Below are 12094 nucleotides of genomic sequence, written 5' to 3'. Positions count from 1 at the left end.
CACCTGTCTAAGAATTATTATTATGGTAATTATTATTTGCCAGTTGGGAGGTCCGTATCGTGAAATACCATGACCTTGGCCTTGAAAATACTGACCTCGGCCCAGAGGCCTCAGTCAGTATTTTCAAGACCTCGGTCACGGTATTTCACGATACAGACCAACCTTAAGCTGGCAAATAATATATTTATTTTTTTCTTTACCAAATTCTAACAGAAAATGAGCGCGCCCGAAAGGGAACCCATATTTAGAACAAACCTGCTACAAGCTCATTTTCGGCTTTCTCCTGAAATGTTTTCTTTTATTTCGTCTTCATCAGGGTAATAAAACTTGCTTTCGCTGTGAACACTGTCGTTATCACTATCCATGCTGTAAAATTAATGCTATTGTACTGAGAAATGCGAAAATAAATGTTGACAAAAAATTGCTACTATGTTTGTTGTTGTTGTGAACGAACGAGTCGCCAAAGGTCTGTAACCGGGGTCCGGATCGTAGGATTCCGGACTGCTTGCAAGCCACTCAGAGAGCGCACGATTTGATGGAAACCGTACCGCGAAAAAAATAATAGGCTATACAGCACTCAACAAGACACTTCATATCATAGGAAAACATCCGACTGGGTTATGCAGGCATTGCAATCAGCCAGAATCAGTGCAGCATGTACATAGTAATGGAGTGTGACTTCTATAAGGAAAAGAGAAAAAAACTAAGTGAAGCACTTAAAGAAATAAAGCTTAAGTTCACACTGGAGAACATCTTAGGCAAGGCGTTAGGACACATATATGGCCAACTAATGACATTTTTAAAAGAAACAGGTGTAACAGAGGTGGTGTAGTGGTTAGCGCTGTCGCCTCACAGCAAGAAGGTCCGGGTTCGAGCCCCGTGGCCGATGAGGGCCTTTCTGTGCGGAGTTTGCATGTTCTCCCCGTGTCCGCGTGGGTTTCCTCCGGGTGCTCCGGTTTCCCCCACACTCCAAAGACATGCAGGTTAGGTTAACTGGTGGCTCTAAATTGACCGTAGGTGTGAATATGAGTGTGAATGGTTGTCTATGTGTCAGCCCTGTGATGACCTGGCGACTTGTCCAGGGTGTACCCCGCCTTTCACCCGTAGTCAGCTGGGATAGGCTCCAGCTTGCCTGCGACCCTGTAGAACAGGATAAAGCGGCTACAGATAATGAGCTGAGATGTAACAGAGAAAATTTAGGGTTTTTTTTCTTTTCTTGCTAATCTTCTGTTCAACACTCCAATCCAGTAGGTGGCGGTAATGCACCTTTAAGCTGGCATGCCAACCGCTATTAAACGGAGAAGAAGAGGAGGAACCGGAAGACTGTTCTAAGGGTTGGATGCCTTGTGATTTAGTGTTTATGTAACAGTAATGTATTGCAGACGAGTTAATATTGTGATATAAATGTGTTTAACGTTTATAGAGTGGAACTGCTATGTTGTCTCCGCCGTCACAGTAGCACTCGGAGCAAACTTTATTCTCTTTAATCTTTGCACCAAAAGTAGATTGATCGATACATCATGTGAAACACATTGTTGGTTCATTCAGTGAACTTCTAGTTGATGATTATACCTATTCACGTTGTTGCCTGCGTGCTCATCGGACACAGCTTGCTTAAGCCTCCTGTTGATTATCTTCTGATAGGGCAGGCTTGCTGGCCCTGTTTACTTTATAAGTTATTTGTATTGGTTTGCTCAATACCTCTTAAGCCAATATGCATAAACAATCCTCGCTAGATTTAGAGCATAAGCCAACACCTAAACCACCAGACACCACTTTTCAGAAGAATGGAGAAAAAAACAGTCCCATCAGTGTGATCCTGGTTAGTTCAGGAAGCCGTGGAAACAAACTGCTCTTTCGATATCCATTTGTGAAGGTATCTGAAAACACATCATCAACTGCAAGTAAGTGGTCTGTTAAATCTGTCATTTCTGGTTCTTCTACTGTGCTTCAGCAGTAGGGTGCATCAGTTGCCCTCACTTTCATAAAACCTGATGCATTTTTGTTTGGGTGTTCCTTTTCACCAATAAAGACATCCTGTAAAATTTTTTGACCATATTCAAAAGTCTAATGGTGGCACCATGAGGTTCATTTTTTGCCAAAAAAACACTTATTTTGGGCGGCACGGTGGTGTAGTGGTTAGCGCTGTCGCCTCACAGCAAGAAGGTCCTGGGTTTGAGCCCCAGGGCTGGCGAGGGCCTTTCTGTGTGGAGTTTGCATGTTCTCCCCGTGTCTGCGTGGGTTTCCTCCGGGTGCTCCGGTTTCCCCCACAGTCCAAAGACATGCAGGTTAGATTAACTGGTGGCTCTAAATTGACCGTAGGTGTGAATGTGAGTGTGAATGGTTGTCTGTGTCTATGTGTCAGCCCTGTGATGACCTGGCGACTTGTCCAGGGTGTACCCCGCCTTTCGCCCGTAGTCAGCTGGGATAGGCTCCAGCTTGCCTGCGACCCTGTAGAAGGATAAAGCAGCTACAGATAATGAGATGAGAATGAGAAAAACACTTATTTTATGTTTTCGCGTAAGGTTTGAATCACAATGTTGGACTCTATTTATTGATTTCTTGTGACCCAGAGATCATGTTAAGAACCTTTGCAAGGGATTGAGAAGCATTAATGTGATTCATAATACATTTGTATTGTTTAAAAGTAGTTGAACAATGATTCAATGAACAGCTAAATCAAACTGTGCTTGATAATATATTTAGAATATGTACTAAAAATGTGTATCGAAGATATTTGGTATACTCTATAACAGGGGTCATCAAACTACGGCCCGCGGGCCGACTCCGGCCCGCCACCCCCCTTTGACCGGCCACCCAGCCCCTCTGCCCCCCACCACTTGAACCGGCCCTATGAGGCAATCCCCAAAAGTGGTCATGGCCTATTTTTTTAAATTGCTTTTTGGCAAATAATAACATGTCTGCATCTTGTATTTTGTTGATTTTATCAATTAAAATTGATATTTAGTTATAAAATGAACTCTTCATATTTTCCGAATTTTTGTCATATGCTCGCGATCAAGCAGTGACAGCCAGCGCACGCGCAGAGAACTGTCAGTGTTCAGGACAGCAAAATGGCTAGCGGTCAGCGAAAAGCTGACAGAGAGTGCAGAGTTTTTAAAGAACAGTGGACCACCGATTTATTTTTTCGTTCAGTGTAAGGACCATACAGTTTGTCTTGTACTGTATGTAAAGAAAGTGTGTCGGTTTTCAAAGAATATAATCTGCGTCGTCACTACGAAACCCGCCACAAAGAGAATGCTAGTTTGCGAGCGCAAACAAGAGAAGACAGGATTCGGAGGATGAAATGCGGACCGGCTGCACAACAGAATGTATTCCTTCGCCAAACCCAGATCAACCAGGCTGCTGTCCGAGCTAGCTATACAGTAAGGTAGCTCACCTACTAGCTACCCATGGAAAGCCGTTTACTGATGGGGACTTTGTTAAAGTATGCATGCTTGCTGTGGCCGAGGAGGTGTGTCCCGACAAGAAGGATGCGCTCAACGCGGTGAGTCTCTCCGCACCTACTATGACCAGGTGAACCGAAGATTTGGGGGACAACGTGTATGACCAGCTTGAATGAGAGAGCGTCAGAATTCGAGTTTTTTGCTTTGGCTATGGATGAGAGCAATGACGTGCAGGACACAGCACAACTGCTGTGATCTATTGAGCTATTGCTCATATTATTATAATTTCACTGTTTTTTAAATGTACTTATTTTATAGTCCTATTTATTTGACCTTTATTAAGTGCTGCACACAATTATTATTAAATTATTAATAATATCAACAGGCCTACCTACAATTTATAATTTCCCACTCACCTTTGCCAGTGTCAATCACCTCAACTAGGCAGATGTTTCTTACCTTGACAGCTTAGATGTTATTTTTATTAGAAAATAAATAAATGGAATATCTGTGGTATTTCAAATTAAAACAAAGTGTGAAGACTCGATTACTACTTTTGCAAACCACTAGTAAAGATAAACAAATATGTGCCAGGAATCAAGTGTTGATATAGTAGTGGGGATGGTTGTGCCAGGCTAGTAATCTCTACTACACAATGAGGCCTGCTGGTGGTCATATTTGTCTGGGTCATACAATTCTGTGTTATATAGCTGACCCGACCCCGGCCCCCCATCACAGTCAAGAACGACAATGTGGCCCCCAGGGAAAAAAGTTTGGTGACCCCTGCTCTATAAGGTGCCATAATGTTTCATGAAAAGTGATCGAAATTTTGTCATAAAAGTCATAAAATAGCAGCTTTTTCCATAACTTTGAGCTCCTGGTGCCACCATTAAACTTTTGAATTTTGTCAAAATATTTCACCCAGTGTGTTTTCTTACCAAAAGGAACATAAAAACAAAAATGCATCATGATCGGAGGAACTTTTCATTTTTAGGGGGCAACTGATGCACCCTATTCAGCAGCCATGTGTCTTAGGCTTCAAGGTACAGGGTAACAGTTCTCCCTTTTTCCGCCAACAGGGAACGGCTTACGTTCTGATTCGCACGCCAAATTATGAACGTTTCAACCAAAAATAAATTAGTTTGGAAACTGAAAAGTTGGTTCCCAGCTGGAACAAAATATAACTTTTTTTTTTTTTCCAGCACAAACCTCATGAGTGGGTATGTCATTAGTTTGGAGAGGAAGCAGAGCGGAGCGCAGCGATGGAGAACGCAATGGAAAAGGTCACATCTTCAGAAAAAATGGACCAAAAACAAATCAATAACAGAACAAGTGTTGCCAGGCAAAACAAACCTCGCCTGGCAGCACTTACTTTATACCTGTATGTTGATAATGGTAATACTTCTCAATCATCAGCTGTCAGGTTATAGTCCTATGAAAATCCATGACCATGGGTTTGACGTTTCAAAGTCATTCAAGGTCAAAGGTCATGGTGCCAAATGAAAGCCCATATTGCACTTCCTACAAGTTGATGATGGTAAACATCTGGCTATTATGAACCATTTTAAAGTTATACCCCTTTGAAAACCCATGACCTTCAGTTTTACCTTTCAGGGTCAAAGATTATAGTGCCAAATGAAAGCCTGTATGGCACTTCCTAGAAGTTGATAATGGTAAATATCTTTCTACCATAAACCGTTTTCAAGTTACAGCCCTCTGAAAATCTGTGACCTTGAGTTTGGCCTTTCAAGATCAAAGATCATGGTGCCAAATGAAAGGCCATATGGGAGTTCCTATATGCTCATAATAGTAAACATCTGTCTGTTGGCAAGCGTTTTTGAGTTATAATGGGAAATGTTATTTTGACCGAAAGGTTGGTCTTTCCAGTGACCTTGACCTGATTACCCCCAAAATTTAATCAGGTAATCATGGACCATTGCCCACCTACCCTGAAAATTTGAAGTCAATCATTGCAACCGTCTAGATGCTTGATTGTTAATAGACAGACACACAAACCGCACTGATTACAATACCTCATCCCACTTAAGGCCAATTTATGCTGACAACCCAGTCCTCGCAGATAGCATCGCAGATAGTGTCTGCGTAGCCCCCCCCACCTTCGCAGACGCTCTGCCCGTACCTCCCAAAAATTGTGACCACCGCAGAAGCCTCGCAGACGAGGGCTCTGATTGGTCCACTCTACATCCGCTGTACACGCACTTCCGCTTCCCTACTTTCCCGGTTTGGTTTGTTTTCACTATCGCCATTTTTAAAAACACGAGCGAAGATGGAGCAGCACGAAGAGCGGTTGATCGAGGAAGTACGTACATCTATACGACTCCAGTTCTAGTCATTATAAGTAACCGGAGGATAAACACTCCACTAACCACACCCACCAACTACTCCTAGCGACTTCGTGCCCCCTTGCGTTGTGGCGGTGAATAACATCGCGCACGCCTATTACTCCCCGCTCAACGATAAATTACAACTGTCTGCGAAAAGCTATCTGCGAAAGCCTGGTCGCAAGAGCATGCAGAGGCCTTTACTCCATCTTACTACTACTGTTTACTTCTGTTGTGCAGCACCCTCTGTTCATGACACATCCTTGACTGCAATAGTTCTGCTCAAAACTGGTGAAAGCATGGACCGGTTCGCTAGCTGGTACCAAGGTTCAAAGAATCCTGAATGGAACCGGTTCAAGAACCCGTTCCCTGTTGGTTGAAAAGGGGTATGTGTAATGTAAAAGCATGCACTTCTTCTGCCATGTCTGAGCAGTGGTGACTTAGTGGACCACTGCTACTAACTCTCTTCAGGGGAAAGTCGCTAATGAATGCGCAAAGGTTGCTGGAAATCACCATATGACATTATTTTTATATTCATTGAAGTTTAATGATTATTTGTATAGCAAAACATGTTCCAAGAAGATTTCCTGAAGACAAGAGTTCTGTCAGACTAGAAAATAATTATTTTAGAAAGAAAGCATCTTTTATACTGATACAACAGACTAGCTATTTACACATTTACAAAATAGTCAAACCAAGTGCAGTGGGTAGTCTTGCTTCCTCACAGCTCCAAGTTTGAGCCTGAGCTTGGGTTACTGTCTGTATGGAGTTTCACATGATGTCCCTGTGGGTTTTCTCCCACTGTAAAAAAAAAAAAAAAGTTTGCTGGATTGGCTACACTAGACCTATGTGGGTTTTCTCTAGGTGCTGTGGTTTCCTCCCACAGTTCAAAAGCATACAGATTAAATAAAAATACCCAGCTGCTGGGGTTGCCCAAGCCAGTACATACTTAGTGCTGGTCCCAAGCCCAGCTAGATTAAGGAGGATTGCGTCAGGAAAGGCATCTGGTGTAAAACCTATGCCAAATCAAAGATGCGGATTATAAATTGGGAAGAATAGGGGTGTGGTAACCCCTAATGGGAGCAGTCAAAAGAAGACTGTAAATCAATAGTAAACAACATAAACTACCACAAAAACATAAATGCATGATATGAGTAACAATGATTATTAACTGAACCTTTTCAGTGGCAAACTCCAGCCAGATTTCTGTAATGTCTTCCCAGTCATCCAGGTTGTGTGAACCTCAAAAACTGTGATGCTCCAAATTACTTGAGGGTCATTCCATGTCAATTCACACACCGTCCCCAGTGACACCTCTTTAATTTGCCTGATATTTATTTTATTAGTGCCTTATGATGTCAAAAGAAAGAATCCAAAATTTTAGCTTCCTAACTGGAACGGTTTTTGAATTTTGACCCTTCAAAGTTTGGGTGCCACGCCCACTTTTGGGGTCCGGGAATTGTACATTTAATTTGCAAGCATTTTTGGAGGCCCATATCTTTTGTTCTAAGGGGAATATAGACCTGTAAATTGCTATATCTATGTATTCTGACCCTGTCTATCTGATTCTGCACCTAAAAATAGCACAAGTTTACTAACTTTAGAGATATTAACCCCTTAAAAGTGGATTTTTTTAATGACACACAATTTTTGATATTTCAGGGGTCCATATCTTGGAAAGTTTTTGTGTTGATAGGGTTTAAACTGATTTATCATCATATTCGGGAACTCTTCTGTGTACTTGGAGAGTTTCAGGGCACTCATACCCCTTTTCCACCAAATCAGTTCCAGGGCTGGTTCGGGGCCAGTACTGGTGCTGGTTCACAACTCGTTCAACTTGCGAGCCAGCTGAGAACCAGTTTGCTTTTCCATAGCTCGCAGTGCTAAGCAGAGCCACGTCATTACGTCGCTGTATACGTCATTACGTCGCTGTATACGCCAGTTACGGCGCTACGTTTACATAAACCTTGGCGCGAATATCAAAGCAAAAACAACACGGAAGAAGCAGCAGCAGCGACAACAATAATAATAATAATAATAATAATGGATGACTTCGCGTTTGTACAGCTGCTGCTTCTCGTCGCTTAAAAATGGCAATCTTTCGCGGTCTTGTTATTGTTGTTGGTCTTAACAACTCCCCCCCCCCCCCCCCCCCCCCCCCCCCGACGTAAGCGGTTCTTTCCTCTGGCCCAGCAGAGAGCTGGTGCTAGCCTGGAACCGGTTTTTCTGGCCCCGGAACCGGTTTTTCTGGCCCCAGAGCCAGTTCTTTGTCAGTGGAAACAGAAAACCCGGTTCCAAACTAAGCACTAGCCCTGAACCAGCCCTGGAACTGCTTTGGTGGAAAAGGGGCATCAGAGGTTTGGTGGGGGTACAGGAAGGCCCCAAATATGGCTTCGGGACAAAATTACCGTTTGGTACGTCCTACTTCAGGCCATTAGTTGGCTATGTGGGCACATGATGACTGGAATGAGCCTTTAACCCTATCAACAGACACCTTTTATCAAACTTTTAAGCCAATAAAAACTTTGATTATCCAACTCCTTCAATATAAACTTAGCATTTGTATATGGTGCTATTTTTGCATATTTTCTGAAAAATCCTAAGTCCGGAAAGTAGGTCAACTGTTGTTTTGACTGCCTATTCATGTTTAAGGTAGTAAAAGCACACCCATATAGTGATTTTAATCTATGGGAAGATTATTTATACCCAATACCCCATTAGTTATATTGACAATTACAAGGGATAAACCCTTTCCCGGCTGTTTCACGATGCTGTTTTTTTTACATTTGACACCTTTCCCTGTATCCAACCAAACTCTGACCACTATACACTTAATAGTTAAATGCATCTTTCAAACAGGAAAGGGAAAGATGCAAACAAGGGGATGATCCCAAGAAAAAACATCCTGGTTGCTTTGCTACATTTGTTCTGACATCCGATCTGGAAGTTAAACCTAGACTCATCAGGGTTTTTTTTTTTTTTTTCAAGAAAAGGGGAAGGGGCCCCTAGCCACTCATGTGGGGAAAATTAGCATATCAATTAGTAAAAAGGGGAAATTTTATATATATATATATATATATATATATATATATATATATATATATATATATATATATTTGGGGCCCTCCTGTACCCCCACCAAAGCTCCTTGTGCCCTGAAACTCTAAGTACACAGTAGAGTTCCCAAATATGATGATAAATCAGTTGAAACCCCATCAACGTAAAAACTTTCCAAGATATGGACACCCAAAATGTCAAAAAAATTGTGTCATTAAAAAATCCACTTTTAAGGGGTTAATATCTATAAAGTTAGTAAACCTGTGCTATTTTTAGGTGCAGAATCTGATACAGGGCCAGTATAGATATAGCAATTCACAGGTCTATATTCCCCTTAGAACAAAAAATATGGGCCTCCAAAAATGCTTGCAAATTAAGTGCGCAATTCCCAGACCCCAAAAGTGGGCGTGGCACCCAAACTTTGAAGGGCCATAACTCAAAAAACGTTAGAGCTAGGAAGCTAAAATTTTGGATTCTTTCATTTGACATCATAAGGCACTAAGAAAATAAAAATAAGGCAAATTGAAGAGGTGTCACTGGGGAGGTTTTGGGCATTTGTATGAATTGACATGGAATGACCCTTGAAAATAACAAGTGATAGACAATTTTATTAACAAACAAATAAAATGAGAGTTGATGCTGTTAAAATGTCATATAATGCATCAATGACTTTAAAGAACCAGACTTGATACTTTGTTCACATACTTCTACATCCATTTAAAAATGAAAGACAAAGTGATTGAGGATTTTGTGGACTACGTCATCAATACATTCGTATTCTGGGTTGTCCTAAAATACAGCTTCTAAACTAGCCTTAAGTTAAATCATGTTAGTGCATGTGATCCAAGCCCGATCAGCAGCAGAGAACTAAGTGATCATTGACTGGATAATCTGATGTTCCCATACCTGTTGTAACTCCGATCAGGCTAAAACAGTTGGTGAAGATGAACGAATGATGTGAACCAACTATTTACGTATTTGGATGATGCTATAATTTTGACTAAGTACACAGACAAAATGAAGCAGTGGTAGTGACCATAGACACAAGGCAAAATGTTTACTGATGTAACAACTCGCACTATTACTTGTAAATATAGCTAAGAATAAAAAAAAAAAAGGGTGTTGATGAAACAAACAACTCTGATCAGCGATTGGCTGTTGGGAATGATGGGAATCAGTGATTCGTTGATAGGAACATTGAGTCATGCAATAACATCTCAGTCAGCCTTGGCACACCCTTGGTGAGTTGACCAGACCTGCTGTCTTAACTCGTATAAATAGTAGCTGTGATTTTCAGCTGGAGAGCTATATTGAAATCTAGCAACTTCTGAACAGCACCTTTTTTTTTTTCAAATAAAATTGCTAAAGTTGTCTAAAAATTGCCAGCAGTAAAAAGCCACGGAGATGTCAACAGTGCTTTAAGCTGTTGATCTGAAGGTTGAGATCAAATCCCAGCACTATCCAGCTGCCACTGTTGGATCCTTGAGCAAAACATTTAACCCTTAAGCTCAGTTGTATCCTTTCATAATCGGGGTGGTGCCAGAGATTTTCTTGTGTTGGTGCTGTGGGTTGCTTGACTTTTCAGTGAGTATGCTGTGAAATCTAGGGTTTCCATTAATGTGCTTGTTGCTACAGTTTAATTACCTCCACCAAGGACATTATACTCATCTCATTCTCATCTCATTATCTCTAGCCGCTTTATCCTTCTACAGGGTCGCAGGCAAGCTGGAGCCTATCCCAGCTGACTACGGGCGAAAGGCGGGGTACACCCTGGACAAGTCGCCAGGTCATCACAGGGCTGACACATAGACACAGACAACCATTCACACTCACATTCACACCTACGGTCAATTTAGAGTCACCAGTTAACCTAACCTGCATGTCTTTGGACTGTGGGGGAAACCGGAGCACCCGGAGGAAACCCACGCGGACACGGGGAGAACATGCAAACTCCACACAGAAAGGCCCTCGCCGGCCCCGGGGCTCGAACCCAGGACCTTCTTGCTGTGAGGCGACAGCGCTAACCACTACACCACCGTGCCGCCGACATTATACTTTTAAGTTTTTTTGTTTTCTTGATTGTAAACAGGATCATTTAAAAACTGCCAGAAGTGTAGCATGGGCCAAAGAAGAACTCATTCAATTTTGGAGCAGATCCGACTCACAGGGTAGCTCGATGAATTCAGTTTCATTTTCGCTAATGTTGTGGCATTTGGCCTTGACCGAGGTCTGAGCTCTGTGAGTGCCCTTCTAATTTCTTTTGAAGCCTCTGGACACATACACATGCAAATATAAACAATACTCGCTCCGAGACAATTACAATGCCATTCTGTATTAAACACAAGGCGTGATATTCAGCTCATGGGATATAGATGCAAGGTTCACAAGCCAGCCTACATAAACGTACCTCTGAATATAAAATTTTACACAATTAATCCATGGCCAGGGCTTTCACACAAGCAGCAGCACCAAACACAGAGGTTTGTGCACATTGCAGCCTCAGATTCCAAGATCACAAACCCATACTGCCAGTTACAAACGCTTTTTGACTAATGAATCAACAGTAAGGGGCGGCACGGTGGTGTAGTGGTTAGCGCTGTCGCCTCACAGCAAGAAGGTCCTGGGTTCGAGCCCCGGGGCCGGCGAGTCCCGCGGGTCCGCGTGTGTTTCCTCCGGGTGCTCCGGTTTCCCCCACAGTCCAAAGACATGCAGGTTAGGTTAACTGGTGACTCTAAATTGACCGTAGGTGTGAATGTGAGTGTGAATGGTTGTCTGTGTCTATGTGTCAGCCCTGTGATGACCTGGCGACTTGTCCAGGGTGTACCCCGCCTTTCGCCTGTAGTCAGCTGGGATAGGCTCCAGCTTGCCTGCGACCCTGTAGAAGGATAAAGCAGCTAGAGATAATGAGATGAGATGAATCAACAGTATTCTGCTCCACAGACCTAAGGTTATATGAATGAGTGTTGCATAGAGATAACGGAGTTAGAATGTGTACCTCAACCACCAAATGCATTAAATTTATAATTGGCAACAAGGGGGGAAAAATCATGCACTTACCATTTGATATGTTCATAATGAAACAATGCATCTGTTGATTGAGTCTCCATACGTGGATGTTTGTGAAGTTAAAAAAAAATGATCCATTGTGATACTGCTATTCCTAAGTTATTAAAAAAAAGTGCTCTAGTTAACAGGATGTGAAAGTAAGGTAAAAAGCCAATGCTGCTTCCATTGGCTGAATTGGATCACTTGTGTTGGCATTGTTTTTAAGTCTAAAACAATCGGTTT

General features: G+C 42.3%; 1 protein-coding gene across 4 annotated transcripts in view; it reads left to right on the top strand.

Annotated features, from left to right (window-relative positions):
- Positions 1–1304: 1304 nt before the first annotated feature.
- nprl3 (NPR3-like, GATOR1 complex subunit) overlaps positions 1305–12094 on the top strand; it is a 42299-nt gene continuing 31509 nt past the window's right edge. For 2 of the 4 annotated variants that reach the window (XM_060943148.1, XM_060943147.1), the window contains exons 1-2: positions 1818–1904; positions 4610–4690. In XM_060943148.1, coding sequence (XP_060799131.1) covers positions 4630–4690 — 61 coding nt within the window. In that variant the 5' untranslated portion in view covers positions 1818–1904; positions 4610–4629. Of the gene's footprint in view, positions 1905–4609; positions 4691–12094 lie in introns of all 4 variants that reach the window. The other 2 variants (XM_060943146.1, XM_060943145.1) reach the window with 1 other exon arrangement.

This window comes from Neoarius graeffei, chromosome 16 (genome assembly GCF_027579695.1).
Source record: "Neoarius graeffei isolate fNeoGra1 chromosome 16, fNeoGra1.pri, whole genome shotgun sequence".
NCBI classification, from domain to species: Eukaryota; Metazoa; Chordata; class Actinopteri; order Siluriformes; family Ariidae; genus Neoarius; species Neoarius graeffei.
This window is presented reverse-complemented; position numbering and strand designations above follow the sequence as displayed.